Raw genomic sequence first — 20,282 nt, forward strand, 5'->3', positions numbered from 1 at the left:
TCGATGATCAGTGACATCCATCGCAGTCGAGAGACTTTGTTAGCTTATTAGCCACAAATATAATTTCAATTTTAAAACTTAATTTTAGAATTGTCTTTAGGTTTTCTTTTATCGTAGAATGCTTTTTTTGTTTTTAAATAGTTAATAGCACAAGTATAAAGACTATCTACAAATATTCTTTTTGAAAGGAATTTAGAAATTAAATTCGGTTGCTTCATTCTTTTCTTTTATGACTTAGCAATCGAGACTCGAACGATCGGAGCCTCAGGAGGGCAAAAGCTTAAAAGATGGGTTTAAATTTGTACAGAAAAATTTACTCCATTTCGAAAGGTGTAAATCTCAAACTTGCACCGTAATGATCATGTTGGCTGCACTTTGAAAGAATACATGTCCATTGTCCAACCATTTCGACACAACAACAGTAAGTTTGCGGGTTGTTTTTTCTGGCAAATTAGCGTCACAATTGGCTTTCGCAATAAATAAACGAAGCACTCAATCAACCAATCCTTATCACCTAATTATTTATTTGTCATATCAAAACAATAATTATTTATTTAGTAGTCCCCTGATTTTCCATATTGAATTTTATTTGATTGGGACCCCTCCTCTGCTGGGAAAATGACTTTTAGTAAGGAAGAAAACCGACGATATTTTAGAAAGAGACTTTTCAGGATACGTGAGCAGAAGAAATGAGCTTCAAACAGGTAAATCCCAGATTTATCAAATCAATGAACACGGCAAGAAAAAACTCACGTACCTTGTGCAAGGAATATCAATATAGACTACTGGTGGCATGGCACCTCAGTAGTACATAGAAAGTGAGCTTTAAGCTAAGAAAGAGAGGAAAACAGCATACATCTAACAATGACTAGATGCTTTCATCAACAGAAGTAGCGGATAAAATCATGTAAAACACCCATTGGCTCCTGCCCACAGAGCAGCAAAACTTTAAAAGATTGAAGTAACAGGTCTGCGGAACAAATTATTGGCCATTGCTTTGCAAAACAACCAAAGAATTCGAAATTTAACAGCCATCAACCACAGACGATGTTATCAGGGCCTGAGTGCAAGCGCTAGACCAAACTTGGGGGGTCTGTCCAAGGCCTTGGTGTCGAATTCACCAGAGATTGTCAAAACCGACTTGGGTTTAACCTCATGCTGGAGAAGAGCAGCAAGCTTTCCAGTGTTGTTGAGCCTTGCCTTCACAGCTGTCTCGGGGTCAACCTTGTACAGGCCACCAACAGTGAGAGTGTTCTCATTTGTTGAGAGCCTGCGGGTTAATTCAGCAACAACAGAGGATTTCTGCTTATCATCAAGGTGATATACACCTGACACTTTAACGGTGTCACCTTTGTCCGCCCTGCACATGTTTGTGTAATGTATCAGTACTAACATTACAACCCAGGTCATGACAAGTTACAATGAAGCATGTACTTACAGAACGATTGCAGCATGATAATCTGGCTTGGTTACACCTATCGCAGCACTGTACTTGGTAAATTTTCCTGTAGCAGTGTCAAACCCAGCTTCTGCACCAAAGGCAAGTCCTTGAGCACCAGCTGTTCCAGAAAATTCAACCACAGGAGATGGCTTCATGCCAACAGCAGTGGCAAAACTTGCATTCTCATGGAAGTATTGCATCTCCACCTGTCATTGAAAACTCAGCTATGGATCGTTTTCAATTTAAAAACATAACTTGACACGATAAAATTACCTTTCCAGAATTGTAGTCAGGCAGCTTGACACTTGTCACAAGCTTTGTGGATGGAAGGACATCAAACACAGTCAAAGTAGTAGAGATCTGCAGAAATCATATATTTGTGTTACAGCTAGACAGATGTTATGGAGAGGAAAAAATATAAATCTGAGTATTCCATATCACGAACATTAGATTCTGTGTCCACTTTGACATCGACGAGAGTACTCTTGTACTTGTAAACTGAGCTGACATCAAGAGTATAAAGCCCCCCTTTCTTCACAGCTGTGGAAGTGAGGCCCTGACAAATAAAGGACAAAATACATGAGAACCACAGCATGCAAGTTTATAAAGGGCAAACAAGCATACATAATAAGTTAATATTACTGAAAAGATAGGGCAGTATTATCATAGCAAGTAAGATCATTATACATGTGACAAAATTTTGCAACAATGGTCATTGTGTATGTTGACCATTCATTGTATGAAAATGGTGGATGGGCACATGGGGGCAAAAAATTATATGAGAAGTAATTTACACAGCACCATATGCAAAGGAGTTAAATGCAATGCTTGTCGTAGCTTCAAGCCCACAACAAGTAATAGCATCATACATGCATGTATGTATGGAATGTAACTCATCTATATTCCAAAATCAAATATGAAATTCATTTTTTCCAGTTAACAGTGTCTATTTCAATGCACCCAGATAAAATTATAGGATGTATAGTTTCTATCAGGAGAGAAGGGACTATGGTTGGCAGGTTTTTACAATATTTACCCTATCACCACCAATTTGCATTGATATATTCTTAACAGCCTTAATTACTTGAAAATAAAAGGAAGAACTGGAGAAGTAAACCTTTTTCAATTCAACAAGCATTTCATACTGAACAGAATATGCATGTGTGATAGCACAATCCAGCTAGTCAACTGTTGCATAAACAGAATGAATATATAGCTACCTTATTTTTTGGGGGAGGAATTTATTTAGATAGGCTTAAAGAATGGAAACTCAGTAATATCACATCTCATGAGAGTGGAAGGATAGGCTTAAAGAATGGAAACTCAGTAATATCACATCTCATGAGAGCGGAAGGATCTTGGTAGTATAACATGGTAAGCACAACATGACCTAAAATAATAAATCCAGATCCTCATAGCAGCCATATGCTTGAAAAGAAATGCTAGCGCAAATGAACACTAGAAGGACAACTGCAGTTACATAATTTGTTATTTGTTACATTGATACATCCAATGAAAGCATCTAGTGATTGCAATTTATAACCCATCCTAGAAGAAGCCTGCAACTACAACCAGAATCCTTCAAAACGGCAATATAAGAAATGAAGTTCTAAAATAAAAGAAGAAAAGCAAACGCATTGTGCAGAACTGTTATATTCAACCTTGAATATCAGAATATATCAACTAGCAAGTAGAAACACTTCTTATGTTTTACTATATGTCTATATCATACCAGAAGAGTGTTTGTACTGGTCCACTGATACAGATGAGTTTGGCAACAATGGTAAGTGGAAATGAGGAATAACCAAACAAAAATTGCTGTGGCGGAAACAAATCATGATAACATTTTACACATTCAATGTTTCCAAGAGTACTGGTTGGCAATGATACAGGTGGCTAACCATAACTTCAACTCTCTAGTTTCTCCAAATCGTAGCTACAACTTATGTTTCTCCTATTACTCCAATCACAGCCTACACACTCCTACAGAAATACTAAAAGTTCTAACGACACTGCCACCAAGATGTCATATTACAGATCAAGCATTTATACTTCGTAACTGTTCATCATAGACAAACCCCCAATGATATCTCTATTGCTTCAGACACATGCAGAATCTTCATTGAGTCAGGAGGGGAGCAGCAGCGCCTCGAACACCGGTGCTGACTACACTACCTCCTGTAGCAGAATTGAACTTTATACGATCTAGCTCCCCCAATTAATTCCCTCAAATATACAAGTCACTGAATTGCTCTACAAAATGAACGATTTCCCATTTCCTATCAGGCTATCACGCAGCTAACGGGCATTAGCACTACATCCATTCACATGAAAAAACAGCAAACACGCCGAGGAATTGCAGCCACGGAAAGACCTGACAAACCCGAAACCTAAATAGCAGCAATTAAACAGGCCATGAGCCCATGACTACAGCACGCATCCTACCCGTCAACAAATCAAGACTACGCACAACCACAACCACGACTAGATGGCAAAGCTCGCGGGTCAACCACGAACAAGCGCAACACGGAACTCAGCGCCAGATCACACGAGCGCGATCGGATCGGATGGGGAACCCTTACCACTCCGGAGGAGCTGACGGTGGAGACGGTCAGCTTCTGGTCATAGGTGTAGTCCTTGGTGAGCAGATCTGCAGATCACCAAACCCCAACAACAACGAGAAACGAAAACAAACGAATTAGGGAACGGAAAGCGAGCGAGCGAGCGAGAGAGAGGATGAGATGGGAGGAGGGGTAAGATGCGGGTTACCCTTGGCCCTCTTGCCAATGTCGGAGAAGAGGCCGGGTCCCTTCATGGCCATGGCGGCGGCGGCGGCTTGGGGAAGGGGGGGAGGGGGGAGGCGGCCGCCGAAGAGGAGGGAGAGAGAAAGGAGAGGTCAGAGAGGTTCCGCCACTAGTAGAAGGGAATGGTGGGGCGCCACGAGAAATACTAGCACGGGCAGTTGCAACCTGGAGTAACCCCAACACTGCAGTCACGGCACATGCCGCCGCCGCCGGTATTTCCCGGGCGACGAATTCGACGTTCCAGATTTGTTTCCAAGAGACGAGCAACAGTTGCAATGCCGAACATCTGGCAGAGCACGTACGAATCGCAAAGACGCAGGAAGCGGCACAGCTCATGTGCCTGAGAATGTCTTTTTTTTATTTCTTTTAAACCCTTTCACCTTTTAATTTTAAAATAAACCCTTCCAAAAACATACTCACTCCATTTACTTTTGATAGTCATATTTCCAAATCTGAAAATTTTATTTTTGATAGGCATATTTCAATCCAACAACCTATCCTCTTAATAACTTTCTTGGATTTAATGCATGACTATCCATTCTTACACACATGATTGGCTACATGGGCATTGAGAAATGTAAATATTAATAAATCGTTTGTTTACGAGGAATGACTAGTAGCATGTTTAAATGGATGATAAGTAGAATTACTTATCATTGGTCTGTGTGCCAAGATGAAATATGACTATCAAAAGTAGATGGAGGGAGTAATTTCAAATACGAACTTTTTGCCACGCCAATTAATTTAGTGTGGCAAAATAACACCGCAGTCGATAGAAGGATAATTTCAAATAAGAACTTTTTGCCACACCAGTTAATTTAGTGTGGCAAAATAACACCGCAGTTGTTAGAAGGTTCGTATTTAGAAATAAGTTTATAATGGATTGTTCTTAAAATTAAAAATTTATAAGGTTAAACAGTAACAAAAATTTATGCCTGAGAGCTTCTTCACGCCCTCACCCAACATGATCCCCACCTACTTGCCAGCTCCACGCAACAGACACGCTGTGCGCATGTGCCATCACACTTCCAGCAACACCAGGTCGCAATACCCACCGACAAAGCGGCGCAGTTAACCGAAGTAACCAAACTCAAGCAGCAAAGAAAATTCTGGCGCGTCCAGTTACAGTCAGATATGCAAGGCAAAGCGATTTTTCACAGTTCATTGCAAGGATGGGTTGCTGAGATAACATTACCCCATCTACAATAACAGGGTTTGTTGCGCAGACTTTCGCGTAGATAGTTGCCTATACACAAAAGCTGGGGCCTTTTGCCAATGTGTAGCAAACAAAATTGTGCCTCCCAAATATGAAGGGAAACACACCACACCGGCCAAAATCAACTTTCCATATTTTAAACCTGCATTGAAACTATAATGCTAGTTACAGGTATCTTGTGAGGATTTCATCTTTGATGAGGTCAGATCCTGATGTCTTCAATGTCTGAGAGAAGGGTGGCACCACCCGCTGATCTTTCATCGGGGAGGCTAACCACTAGCTGGCCACAGGCGCCAGCTATGTCTTGACCCATTTGCTGGCGAATAGTGGTTCTGATGTTGTAAATTCCTCTTAGGATCTTCTGGAACTTCTTCACATTATGTTCGCTGCTAGTCTTGAAATTGTTTGATGAGCCAATGGGATTGAATGGTATCAGATTAACAACCTGTTAGTGATCAAGAGAGGAAGCAATCAAGAGAGAATTGATTCAAAGGTTCCAATATGAGGATATAACACATATTATGAAGACAATAACAGGCAAACCAACTGAAGATGTTAATATATGAAAAGTCAAACCACTAAAAGGAAATTCTCCAAACAAATACACCGTGACCCAACAGAAAGACCATGGGTCATAAATCATAATACAAGTGGGCAGAAATTAGAATATCAAACAATTGAACATCCAGGGTAAGTATACCGCAAAGATGATCAGGAAGGTTTTCCAACCATTTAAAAGAATCATTAATAAGATAATCAGGATGAAATGAAGCAGAAAGAACAGAAAGTTTCTTACCGCTTTAAACATTTCAAGTAATTTACCAAGCTGGTGGGCATGCTGCTCCTGATCGTTAACTCCATCAAGCATGATGTACTCAATAAAGATGGTCTGCTTGCTGTGATCGAACATTCAGGTGTTTATTGAAACTCAAAGCTATCGGTTCTTATATTTGGCACTGATGGTGATATTTAGTAATCTTATTCTTACCTCTCATTTTGATATGATTGCAGTGCATTCATTAGCTTTACTAAAGGAAAGGCCCGGGCAGCAGGCATTATATGACAGCGTATGTCTTGGTCAGGAGCGTGCAAGGACACAGCTAGATTTATATTGGGAAGATCATTATTGAACTTATTGATGGAATGGATAATCCCAACCTGCAGTACACAATATTAAGATTCAAAGTCACAATTACTGCTGTTTCAGTCCTAACAAAAGTTCAATCTTTCAGCTGCATCAATCCCAAGGAAAATTCAATTGCTAAACTAAATATTAGCAGGATTTACAACTTAATGGATCATATAGGGACATGCATCATAATCACAACGATTTACTAATGTCAAAACACGAGCATAAAACTGTAAAAGATCAAGTAAATCAGCAGCAAAGCTTTCACCAGACAGAATGATAAGAACCATGCTATACTGAAAAGTAAATCTGAGGAGTAAATACTAGAAAGGACTCAATAATAGGTGGGTGGAAATATATTTTTGATTCCTAAGAAATGTATGATAATAGAAACCTGATAGAACATCTGAAATTCATTATTCATTTAGAAAGGCATTGTACAATATTAAAACAGGATATCCTTAGAATATCCAAAAGCCAACTGCAATACTTGCAAAGTTGGTGAAACTCTTTTCCGTATTTTCCAAAATGTGTTTAGCATGGCACAGGAGCAAGTACTAGGTTGTTCAGAAGGTTAAATTGAACTTTTAAAAGGTTAAATGCAAACACAAGATAGCCTTCCAACAGCCATCTCAAGAACAATTATTCCACATGCAAAATGAGGTACTTGTGCAGTTATACTCACAGTAGATACAGTAATTCTCTTAGGTGAAAGCTGGAATGGAGAGCCTATCAAGACTTGGATAGCTTCAACCAAAGCAGTATAGTTGTTTAATGGCTCCCCCATTCCCTGCATATAAAGCAGAACTATAAGGTAAAACTCCTCTGCAAGGTACCAATAAGCAATTCTTAAAAACACAAATTCAAAATTGTTATCTGCTAATTTCTGTCAAATGGAATGGCATGACTATAGAACTGGGAGAACAGTTCATTAATAAGAACAATTTAAACTCACAAATATGCACCAAAACAAGCTGATGTACCATGCATTCATGCAGTGTGGTGGTTTTCTAATTTCTCAGATGGGAAGCCATCTAAGCATCTAACCCATGTAATGGAATACAATACATATCCTTTCTACCTTAATGAAGTAAAGTGGGAAAACTCACACAGCAAGCCCGTTTTTCCTATGGAAGACATAAAATCTAGCAAAAACAGTACAGAATAAATATATATATACATAGGCAATACTTCATAAGCATAGCATGGCTTGCCTTGCCATGGCCTGTATGAAATCCAGTGGGCAGTACAAATAAAACCAAGCAAACAACTGAATGAACAGTGTGAGGCCACTAGGTCTGGATGATGAAAACATGATGGCACTCATTGTTGCCTTTTTGCACATCCAGTGGACTGTGCACGATTTCCTTTTGAAAAGAAAATTCAGGCAAATTCCAACAGCTTGAAATTTTATATTACCATGAAAACAACATTCCGAATCTGAGAATAACGGGATGCATGAACCAACTGCTCCACAATTTCTCCTGAAGACAGATTGCTTTTGAAGCCCATCGTTCCTGTAGCACAGAATCTACAGCCCATCTTGCATCCTACCTGTGTTAATTTTAGATGCAAGGTCAGTGTCTATCAAGTAAGCCACCAGCTTCCCAAGGATAACTTACGTTGTCACAAATATAGTTGCCCACAGGACGACAGGTCATCAGAAGAAATATTGGCAATACATGAAGACATTAAAGAATGATTTTCACAAAACAACTTGCCACCCAATGTGCAAGGCAGATATATCTACCTGTGAGGAGACACAGAGGGTTGAGCGCACGCCACCAGGCCGAGGCTTCCCGTCATACTTCCCCAATCGCGTGTCATACCGCATGATCACTGCTTCTACAGATTCCCCATTCTAGGTCATGAAATTGAAGAGGAATAAGTTGATATTAGCAGAAAAGGATCAACGAAAAAAAAATCAGACAACAGCAGTAACAAGACAACAACCAAACGGAAGGGCAACTGACAGTTGACAACTTGACATGCATTTACATGTTTGTTATCAGACAAAAGAGTAACCAAGTTCAAGTCAAACTGGAGCTGCAAAATATACTCAGAGTTTAATTTATGGTTGGATTAAAATTTGAAAATAACCTACCTAATACAGGACACGAACTCATTAGGTCATAACCCTTACATTGAATCTTCCAAGCTTTGCATCGAGAGCGCAATGATAACCTAGGAAACTATAAATGGCTTCCCAAGGGAGAGATAAAAGTGAAAACACATGCTAGACCAAATCCTTCGTTTCTAATGTACAGCTTACTTGAGATACTCATTTAAATTCAGTCCCTAAAAGAGTGGCGTGCCAATTGTGCAAGTATGCGTGAGGCCTTCTGTTCATATCCACATGCATTCAAATGGATTTAAAATCAATAGAGCGGACGTTTCGGAAATACCCAGAGCAAACTGCCCACATACATCGATGCTATTAGGTGATAAGTGCTAGCAGGTTAACAGCGGTAAAAAAATTACAAACCCTAAAACATCTTGCAGACTTCTCCTGATCCCATAATCACCATTAGTACTGCATGTTCAAACCACCGAAATGTGCAATCTACAAAATCCCCCAAGTTTGAGCATACAGCACGAAAGTGGCACAATCTAATTCAATTCACCTTGAGTCGGATAAGGAGCTTGGTAGTGGTGCGGTCCTTGGACTCCGCGGCGGTGGTGAGCGTCGACGTGGTCGGCTGGAACTTCTGCCGAAGGAGCGCGTACGCGGCCGCCGGGAGCGACGGGACGGCGTCCAGGTCGCCGCACCTGGGGTTCTGCAACACATACCTGCACGCGAAGAGGAAATCACCCCTTCAGACCAAGACGAGGTTTCTATCTCTCGGATGACAAAAAAAAATCGAGAGGCACAGAGACGGCGAGCGCGTAGGGTTCGAGGGGGGCGGCGGAAGGGCGCGTACTTCCAGATGAGAGGGATGAAGTGAGGGGAGATGCCGGCCGCCGCGAACTCCGCGCGGATGTAGGCGGCGTCGAACACGGAGCGGCGCGGCGGAGGCGGCGGCGGCGACGACGAAGAAGACGACGACGACGACGCCATTGGGATTCGGGAGGAGTGGAGTGGGGGGAGGGGATGCGGCGGGGGGGTTGGAACTTGGAAGGCTGGGGCGGACGATGCGCTGCCTCCAGCAGCGTGGGTTTTGGGGGTTTCTTGCAGTTGGAAATGCTTCGAAATGAAATGCTGCCCAGTAATAATATGGGCTGCCAACTGAACAGCTGTTGATAGTTGATAAGAGATAAAATAAAAAAGATAAAAGATAAGAGTAGCGGACTACAGATTTATAGCCAGCTACAGCACAGACTCTAAAACACAATATGTATATGATAAGTGGGATAATATATTTTTTTTGCGGGGAAAGTAGGATAATATATTAATAGTGTAGTATGTATTTGTAGATAATTATTATATGAATTGACTATAATTTAGAGTTAGTCGTTATCTATACTATTAAATTTGCTCTTAGTGAAGCGGAGAATTAAAAACCTGAATATAAGAAGCAGTGTAATATATAAAAAAAAGTATCGACTGATTGCTACATTTGCAGCGTAAATTATAATTTATTTCTTCATTTTATTATATTTGTTGCGTTCAACTTTAATTTTTTTTTATCAATTAATTATATATTTGTGCATTATAATGGGCCATACAATTGAAAATAGGTTAACGCCTGAAACATGGATAAAGCATAAAGCGGAGTTTTTTTTTCTGAATTGCTAACCACTTTTCCTTTTCTTTTTCTTTACCGAATTTTCTTTTTTTAGGAGCAGAGCAATAGCTGCTTCTCTTTTCTCTTTTCTTGTGCGCTGCGCGTGAGGAAGATGGAGTGGGAAGGAGGACGACTATTCTTCTATGTTATGAGACAAAACACATTCAACTTTAAAAATCACAAATATTTAAATATACCATGTAATCGAAAGATGTGTTATTGTGGGATAGATATATTCATATTAACCAATGCTGACAAATATTTAGAAACATTTCCTAAAAGAGACACATGTTTTGTATTACAAAATTTTAAGTATTACAACTCTCAATATCGCATGTTAATTTATCAGCCACTAAAATTTAAATTATACAACTTAATTTATACAATTGAGTTTAAGTAGTTTTATTTGTCGGTCTATTTTTGTGCATTGGGTTTTAAACTACAAATAATATATAGAGTGAATTGCACCCACGGTACAACAACTTAGCAGGTGGGTGCGATATAGTGTAAGAACTTGAGAATTAAACGTCCGAGTACAACAACTTGACAAGTAGTTGTGTTCTACTACAAGAACATAACATTTTTTTTGAGAATTTAACAATTTATTATTTTGGTGCATCAACTTGGTAAGTATATGCTAGATGAGTTTTTTTTTACGATGTCAATATACCATTAGATAGTAATCTTATGGATATTACCTTATAATATTAAAATTAATTTTTATGAATTATATTGCACATAGTAGCACAATTTATATCCAATTACCTTTAAGATTTTTTTTTTGTTTTCTTCACCTTCTCAAATATCAATCGAAATATAATAATTTCTACATCCAGTTTAATTATTTTAAAATATGATAACTTGTTTTAAAATATATAACAATTACCCCATTAATTATTTTAACTTTTTTTGTTTACATTTCTACAACTTATCATATCTACCAATCAGAGTTACTTGTTGGGTTAGTATAGAGGTGCATGTAACCAATGTGAATCCTTTTGATCATGGTGGCATTTTCCATTCAAATGAACATCGAAGCTATTTGTATGACAAGTTGAAAGCCACCTTTCGCTGAAGAGATAAGCTAATGTTTTGTATACCAACCAAACACACTAAAGATAAAGATTAAATGTTTACGTAAAACGATGTGGTATTAATATATGATTAATTTAGTTTTAATTATTACAAATTTAAAAAACAGATCAATTTAATATTTTAGAGCAACTTTTATATAGAAAGTTTTCACACGAAACCGTTTAGTATTCAAAATTTTATCCAACTTTTGTTGGAGAAAAGAACATACCTAACACGTTGCAAAGAGAAAGAAATGGCGAATATGCATATGTATATACGTGGGCGCATGTACCATTTCAATCGCCCAGATTGCTTCAAAGTCCATAAATGATAGAGAGATATCTATGTCAGACTCACAGGGCATATGTAACTAACTCTATGGATTTTACTTTTTGGCTCAACACCCTGCTCTCGACGTTTGCTCGGGACGGGAGGCTATGAAATAGTTGAAAGCAGATGCAACATTAAAGAAAGTAAATCCAGTAGCCTTAAGTCATACCGAACACTATGTCCTAATAGTAAGGGATTTCTTTCAACCCGGTGGTAAGCCGGTGGTACCCGGAGAAAACGTTGCCCGAAGGAAGGGACTAAACCCATCTGTTCAAGTAGTAGCCAAGTAGTACCGAAGGAGTATCTCCGAGTTAAGGAGTACCAAATACGAGAATTTCCACCTTGTTGAAGATATGGTGGTGCTACCCGAAGACTTAAATGAATAGCCATCGCTGTTAAGAACAACCGAGATCCAATGAGAATTTGCGATCGAGCTTTAAGCAGTGTTTTAGATGAAAATGAGGTACTATTGAGAGAATTGTCGAGCTTGGCTGATCATAACACTCCCAAAAGTAGTGGAAATGACACTAACCCTAGCCCGAAGGAACCGTAGAAAAATAAACTACGATAAGTATCGAGAGTAGAAGTCGAGAACAACTGTGTGGAGTAGAAGCTGGGATAGAAAGGGTTGGAATTCTCAGCAATCAGTGGTTGATCTGATCAGTAAACTTTTGGTGAGTTCATTGGTATCGGGTGGTCCATTTCATCCTCTTTCGGCAAAGGAAGTTGGACTTTAGTTAGCTAAAAAAACAATACCAGCAGCCTGTCTGTGCCCTTTGAGTCTATAGCCGCCAAATCTAAAGATTCCTTAAGTTGTCGTACGGCTTCTTTTTCTTCTTTTGTCAATGATCGGTGACAATGAATGCTATGAATGTTCGCTTCCACTAATGTCGTCTAAGAATTGTGAGGTGCCCATAGCTTCCCGGAAAGAAGAAGAGTCATTGTCGTTTCCTGACCGATATGAATGCACATATTTACCCTCGCCTCGGGGAATACCACCAGTAGAGTCTGCAGAAGGTGTCGTTTAGGAGAGATGCTGGGCTCTAGATATGCGAGGGAGATACCCACCCTCGGTCATGACCTGAGTTGAAGAAGGAATCTATTTTCTTGGAAGCAACAAAAGAACTCCGGTATTCCGACCTTAGATTTTTGCTCTGTAGGGGCTACCCTATGGGCTGTTATCTCAAGGTCCTGGTTAGGCTCTTCTTTTTGTCTCTTAGAGGCTAAAAGAATTGTCTCTTGTGGGAGTGTCCGATAAGGATGAAGAGACCTGGTTACTTGAAGGTACCTTTAAAAAAGAATAGTGAAAAGGTTACCTAGCCTATCCTATGATCCTCCATATCCTCCAGAGATTGACTACGAGTCATACCCAGCGGGATACATATTGACCAAATTTCACCTAAATGAAAATGCACACGGCCTAAAATGAGTACAAAATGGAGTTAAAAAGTTCGCTACTATTGGTAGTAGCCTGCACGTGCATATATTGAATGAAGTAAACTAAAAAAAATGCATTCATTGCTTAAATGGGTTGAGTTAAAAGTTCTACTACACCATTAGGGCAGGTACAATAGCAGACTATTAGGCAGCTATAAACATATTTTAATAAGATAAAAGATGAGAGAGAAGAGCAGCGGGATAGAAATCTGTAACGAGCTACAGCACGGACTCCAAGACGCAATATGTGTATGACAGGTGGGACCATATATTAATAATATAGTAAGCAACTATTATATAAATTGGAGCTAGTAGTGGGCTATACTATTAAACTTGCTCTTACATTCCCTTCTAACCTTCTCTATCGGAACTGGGACAATAGCTAACATCTACTATGCATAATGGAATACATGACACAGCCGAGATCTGTATCCTTACTCCCTCCGTCCAAAAAAAAAATCAACCTGTTCAGATTCGTTGTACTAGGCATCGTCTTCTAGGTTGGTTTTTTTTGACGGAGGGAGTAGTATCCAATCCTAATGCTATGGATACATTATTAAAGCTCACAGGTACCGATGAAAATGGAAGTTTAATAAGATTATTGTGACCTTGGATCCTCCATCAGTTTCTTAGAAATGATAAAAGCATCAACAGTAGCCAATAAATGGTAAATAGAAGAATAGAATTTCTTCGCCTATTTTATAGGGCTTGTTCAAAACCAAACATGACCTAACGGATGATCTATTGCTCTTCGTTCCGTTCATTTACAGCTTGTACAGTTCCTGGCGTTTTTTTAAGCATGCCTACATGCCAACCTGCAAACAGAAGACGAAAAGGAACGGTTAGCGGCACAAATTAGATTTAGTTTTGATTCATAAAGTTTGCATTTTTTTTAGTGTTTTTTACTACATGGCGTTCCTTTAATTACTTTTATACAGATAAGCTTTGAGATAGTGGCTCGAGAGAAAGAAATGTGCAAACCTAGAACATGCAAACCGGATTCCCCAATATGTTCTCAGCAAATTTGGAAAATAACGTAGGCTAAGGCGCTAAGCAGTATTTGGTTCGGATTGATAGTTAAATTATGAAGCCATGCAATATTTAGACTGAAGAATTTTGACGTGTATAGACTAATCTGATGCGTATGGACAACTGCAATATATGATGATGATGCATATTTTAAGGCCATTCCAACATTACCTTTGTAAACATTACGTTTGATGATTTTCGAACTGTACTTTTAGTCAAAAGCATGCCATAGCTCATATTTGATAAACATTATGGTAAATCACTTGTAAGCAGCTCATCAAATTATGCTCAAACCATCTAGGCTATGTTTGGATAATGGGAAATGAGGGGTGGGATTAGGATTGAGAAATGAATCAAGGGCTAGGATGAAATAAGGTGGAGAAAATAGATGGTTAGGATTTAAAGTAAGGTGGGAAATCATTTCCTTTTCCCATTATTCAAACGGTGCCCTACATATTATGCTTAAAAACTCAAAGTTGCTTTGAATAATGCAATAAATGAACAATGTGCTGAAAATTTTATCAAACACATGATCGATTAAGAATCTTTCATTGAGGAATTTTAACATATGGTGGGCAGCCAGTTAGAGCAGGTACAATAGCAGGCTATAAGCTAACTGCAAACATATTTTAAGGAGGTAAATAAGGAGAGATAAGAGCAGCGGGCTACAGATTTGTAGCCAGCTGTAGCACGGACTCCAAGACCCACTGTGTGTATGATAAGTGGGTCCAGGTATTAATAGTATAATATGTAACTATTATATGAATAAGCTATTAGATTAGCTATAGATAAATTAGAGCTAGTAGTTGGCTATACTATTAAACTTGCTCTTATAGGAATCGTATGGTAATGATCAGTGAACAGCAGAATGCCTAAGCTTTTATAGCGACTGACCGACTGTAGGAAGAAAAGATACCAGGATTGTAGTATTGTAATTTGTGTAGTACTAAGTCCTTGTTTAGTTCCCAAAAACTTTTTCCTAAAAATATCACATCGAATCTTTGGACACATGCGTGAAGTATTAAATATAGATAAATTAAAAAAACTAATTGCACAGTTAGGGGGAAATCGCGAAACGAATCTTTTGAGCCTAATTAATCCATGATTAGCCATAAGTGCTACAGTAACCCACATGTGCTAATGACGAATTAATTAGTCTCAAAAGATACGTCTCGTGGTTTACAGACGAGTTATCAAATTAGTTTTTTCATTCGTGTCCGAAAACCCCTTCCGACATCCGGTCAAACATCCAATATGGCACCTAAAAATTTTCTTTTCGCGAACTAAACAGGCCCTAATTGGTGAGGCTAAATGATTTCAGGAGGAATGATCTTGAAGGATTGCTCCATTCTTGATCACATGTGCTCTTAGGTGGCATAAATGATAGTGTTCTCCCCAGCATCACCAGCTTATGGACTCACATAGACAAAAGTATGACACCCTAGAGTCATATATTCCAATCAGATTAGGGTTCAAATTGTACACAATAAATCAACTCATCTATCAAAAGCGAAGTTGTTATTAAACTGGAAGAAGTGACTTGCTTAAAAGTAGTTAGAACGGGCAAGGTAGACCGTAGATTGCAAGGTAAAAGCTAAATCATCATGTGTTTGGACTACATTCATAATCTGAATTATTAAGAGAAGCTACTGGTTTTCAGACGAGTTCAGATAAAATCATTAATTTTAGTATGTTTAACTCTCACATAATAAAAGGTAAATTTAACTCATAAGTATGACCTGCGTATATCTCTTTTGTTTCTCCAAAAATCAACAAGAAGTCCGATAATTACTTAAAGTAGGAGTATGAATGTTTTTTTGCCAGCATATGCATCACAGCACCCCCTTCCAGTAACTCTTCACCATTCTCTTTACGGGTAGTCGTCAGTCAAGTTTCCAGCAGCTCTTCGTTGTTCTCTTCAACCCTTCAATCCAACCTTCATGAAATACTTCACAACTTATTGACGGTTGATTAGAAATAAGAAATTTCAAAAAAAAAAAAAAACTCCACATGAGCTTGAAAAAATCAATGTGCAGTTTTAAAATCAACCTCGTAACCTACAGTACTCCAGCTAAAGAGATGGCAGTAGTTCAACAATTAAGAATACACATCGGTGATGAATGATGGTGGCCCTAAAATTTTTGTTTGGCAATTAGAAATTACCATTCAATGCCTACGGTTAATTGAGACAATTATTTCACAACTGTTGCTCGTTATTGGACGATTACCAAAACAAAAAGCATATCCATTGGTTTGCATAATAGAAGCACAAATGAAGTGGAAATCACCATGTATATGCAATCTTAATCTTCCCAATCATTTGCTCATTTCTATCTATCAGCCTGTCGAATATCTTGTTCATTCATCCGATGTTTGATATATATACTGGTAAATTGAGATAATTATTGCACAACTGTTGCTCGTTATTGGACGATTACCAAATCAGAGAGCATATCCATTGGTTTGCATAATAGAAGCACAAATGAAGTGAAAATCTTCCCAATCATAAGACGTACATAACGATAGGACGTTTCCCTCTTATGCCTCTGTCCTGCTATGCTCTGAGGAATTCTGTCTACAACCTAGCAAGCAACATATACTTGAATAGCTACTATATAGGTTACTTTGGATAAATGCGCATTTGTATGGAAACAAAATGGCAGCTTTTGATCAGGTGGCAAATGAAAATCCATAGGAAAGAGCTCTGATAGTGTCGTGCCTAGGATTGTATGAGAGTCAGCAACATCGGCAGCATTTGTTAACATAAAAATGACAAAGGAAAATAAATAAGCGCCATATGATAGTAACTGACGGCTATGCAACTACAGTAAAACATGCTGATGGATCAACAGAGGTTTGTTGCCGGCCCTACGGGCTACAGCGCGTATTAGGAAGCGGTGTACCATTAAACATAGACATCACCTGAGCAGGACAATGATAACAAGAAAAAGAAGTTAGGAAAAAAACAAATTTGATCAGCCTGGAATGTTTTTTTTTTCGTTTTTTCCACTCTACCCAGATCACGCAGGTGAAGGGCTGGAAAACATGGTTTTTCAACAGTGAAATCAGGAACTGTGTGGACAGTGGGGAAAATAAGCCACAAACAAATCCAAAAAAGGCAGAGTAGCAGAGGGTTATATAACTTGTATGTATGCTAAGAGGTTAAAAAATAGTCATAACTATAATTGTCGTTGACAAACACATGATAGCATTAACAGTACATCACTGTTAAATTCTCAAAGTTGTCCAAAGTTGCTGTATTCATGAATTTGGGGTCTATAGTTTGTAAAAATATGAGTTTCTTCATTGCTACGTTTTAGGTTGCTGACATGTAACTTACTGTTACGCCCTAAAAAAATTCAGGTTATTCAGTTAGCCCCATAGTTGTCATGCAAGAGTGAGAACATAGTTTTATCCAGTTAAGTCTGAGTTATTACCATTGACTGCATTCGTCAAAAAAACATATGGAAATCTCATACGTTGTGGAAAGGCTGTAACAAAATTTACCTCAGAGGGAGCATTCTGATCTAAGCAACCAAAGCTCATTCATGGTTTCTGCTTATAGTATTTTGCGATTCTTCTTTGTTCCCAGAACTTGATGACCTCAAACAATAAGAGAACTTCATGTGGGAGACTGAAGTCTTTGAAGCGTTCAAGCAACTGCTGTCAGGAACAATTTACTGTATAAAATTAACAGATCAGAATCACAAAGAGCATATCAGAAACAAAAAAGCCTACATGGCTGCTGCTTATAGGCCATGAGCAAGTAAGCTACCTCAATAGTCTTAGAGAAAGTCACCGCTGGCGACGCGAATTGCGCCTTTCCCGGTCAGCTGCATCGAGGGTTCAATTCTCTACACTCGAGCAATGCGCAACCGAAGGCAACAACTGCGCTGGCGTGGAGGCGAGAATAGCGAACACCTTGAAGAACTGCGAGAACTCGAGCCGGAGGAAGGCCATGGCGATGAAGGCGGCTACGAATCCGAGCAAAACCAAACCGACCAAGGAGCCTGACCTCTTTCCCATGGCGTATCATCCGGCCTGCAAATGTCCTGCATCTGACATACCTGTCGGCCGCCGGCCTCTTCAACCTTAGCTTCGGTTCCGATCTCGGCTTCACGACTTGTGTCCGATGAGAAGGATGGAGGCCACAACACCCACGCAGGATGAATGCCAATGAAAAATTGGCCATCCGGGCGACGACAGAGCGATGGATCAGGCGGCAACGCTATCGATTCCAATAGGAGGACGACAGTCGAGCGGTGCCGCACAACCGAAACCACCACCAAGCTGCGGGTACACCAGAATCGATTTGGAATCCTGGATTACTTCACGAGGGCGGGATCGATCCAGATTGCGCAACGACAGATGATAGCGTGTCAAGCGAGTGGATTGACAGACGCACGAGCTGATGATGGTGCAAAGCAAAGGACACACCACACGCAAGGGCAAGCGAGAATCTTAGTCGGATAATGTACCAAACAAACCGCGAGTATGAATTATCTTCAATTTTTATAATAGATAGAGATAAAATTACAAACCAATTCAAACACAAATAACATACCAAAATCACAGTAGAAGCATCTTCAATTTTTTAGAATAGTAGAGATAGAGATTAGTATAGATATAGATATGATGGAATAATTTGCGTACTGAGACACTCCGTACTCATCCTACTCATTGTTCACAACATGTTCTGCTCAAATAGGAATTAGACTAGCGATACAATTTGCGTCATCTTTTTCACAACATGTTCTGCTCAAATAAAATGCTTCAGCTTAGGAATAAGCAAATTTATCTATTTATTTGACATATACATTGGATTTGTAAATCATAAATGCCATTTATTTGTGCAGTAATTGCCCAAAGCTTCACAGTTTTTGTTCAACACTGAAGTGCACCAATCCAGCGATTGCAATATTTCATTCTCGTCAGAAATGCAGATGATTCAAACATCAGGCAGCCATCAAGCCATGGATCCACTGGGCACTGGCTCTTAAAATGGGTGCCCTTATGTTTGTAATGGGTTTAGCTATAAAACAAATGTTTATTGGTTTTATGTTAGTGAGACAGTTGACATGAACTGATTCATGTGGTTTACTGTATGCAGATCAACATTCATGCATGCTGTAAGTTCACTTTTAAGTTAGGAATAATTCTCTGTGGTCCATACCGCTGCTTAGCCTCTACTAGGGTAACCACCATGTACTTGTACTTAACTATAGAGCTCAAATAAACATCAAATTAGTACTACTGTCCAATGGATGATTATATAATTGTTGCAATGCTATTGAAACTGTTACATGAACTAATTAGAGTGTTTTTGTCATCAATTCTTGAACAGGGTAGTACAACAAGCTTGTGTTGGAGTATTATCCTCAGCAAACTGCATGGAAAACTGATGGATGGTGTACCAGAATCAACAACAAACTCCATTGGAACTTTCCATTCTAGCATTATAGAATATGAAATTGAGAACAATGGGATCATAACTGCTTATACTCATAGTACTCAGAAACACTCTGTACTGAAGAGATACTCTAGTAGTTACTGCTTACTCATCGTACTGAGACACTCCGTACTCATCCTACTCATTGTCAGGAGATACACTAATAGGAACATTACTGCCTACTCATCCTACTCGGAAACACTCTATCCTCAGTAGGTACGCTAATAGGAGCGGTACTACTTACTCATCTTACTCAGAAATACTTACACATAGATGATGCAAAAGGTCATGGGGCTGTATGGGGCATAACAATTTGCTCGTCGCCACGAACACTCAAGTCAAATGATGGAAAAGGGCGTCATGGGAATGGGAGTAAGATGTTGGCAAACAGTAGGTTCAGGATGACTGATGCGAAGTCATCGAGGAGACCCTGCCGCGCCCTCACCGAACGAAGTCGGTCCCCGATGTGGTCAGCAAGTCGGTTGAGCCGGAGCACGAAGGCGGCGAAGATGTCGACGGATGGCCCCCCGATCTCGCCAGCGAGCTCGATGATGGTAGCGCCGCGTCCACGAAGGAGAGCCACGGCCTGGGCATCGCGCACGTCTGACCTGATCCTTGGCAAGTTCACCTCTGCGATGCGGTTGACGA

General features: G+C 39.4%; 2 protein-coding genes and 1 long non-coding RNA gene across 3 annotated transcripts; all 3 read right to left on the minus strand.

Annotated features, from left to right (window-relative positions):
• Nucleotides 1-691: 691 nt before the first annotated feature.
• Nucleotides 692-4,389, minus strand: LOC4331978 (mitochondrial outer membrane protein porin 5-like). The gene is made up of 6 exons (NM_001417320.1): nt 4,211-4,389; nt 4,024-4,091; nt 1,887-1,997; nt 1,715-1,801; nt 1,439-1,647; nt 692-1,360 (listed from the first exon to the last, which is right to left on the minus strand). The coding sequence occupies exons 1-6, from the start codon at nt 4,260-4,262 to the stop codon at nt 1,054-1,056; spliced, it is 834 nt and encodes a 277-aa protein (NP_001404249.1). The 5' UTR covers nt 4,263-4,389; the 3' UTR covers nt 692-1,053.
• A 992-nt stretch (nt 4,390-5,381) lies between these two features.
• Nucleotides 5,382-9,721, minus strand: LOC4331979 (dual-specificity RNA methyltransferase RlmN). The gene is made up of 8 exons (NM_001417319.1): nt 9,512-9,721; nt 9,215-9,380; nt 8,341-8,451; nt 8,010-8,144; nt 7,276-7,380; nt 6,450-6,619; nt 6,258-6,357; nt 5,382-5,906 (listed from the first exon to the last, which is right to left on the minus strand). Exons 1-8 carry the CDS (start codon nt 9,646-9,648, stop codon nt 5,664-5,666), a joined length of 1,167 nt encoding a protein of 388 aa, NP_001404248.1. The 5' UTR covers nt 9,649-9,721; the 3' UTR covers nt 5,382-5,663.
• Nucleotides 9,722-15,797: 6,076 nt separating this feature from the next.
• LOC136355779 (uncharacterized) lies at nt 15,798-18,471 on the minus strand. Its single transcript, XR_010740151.1, has 3 exons — nt 17,961-18,471; nt 17,693-17,865; nt 15,798-16,121 (listed from the first exon to the last, which is right to left on the minus strand). It is a non-coding gene; the product is annotated as an uncharacterized lncRNA (long non-coding RNA).
• Nucleotides 18,472-20,282: the final 1,811 nt, after the last annotated feature.

Source organism: Oryza sativa, chromosome 3, assembly GCF_034140825.1.
Source record: "Oryza sativa Japonica Group chromosome 3, ASM3414082v1".
NCBI lineage: Eukaryota > Viridiplantae > Streptophyta > Magnoliopsida > Poales > Poaceae > Oryza > Oryza sativa.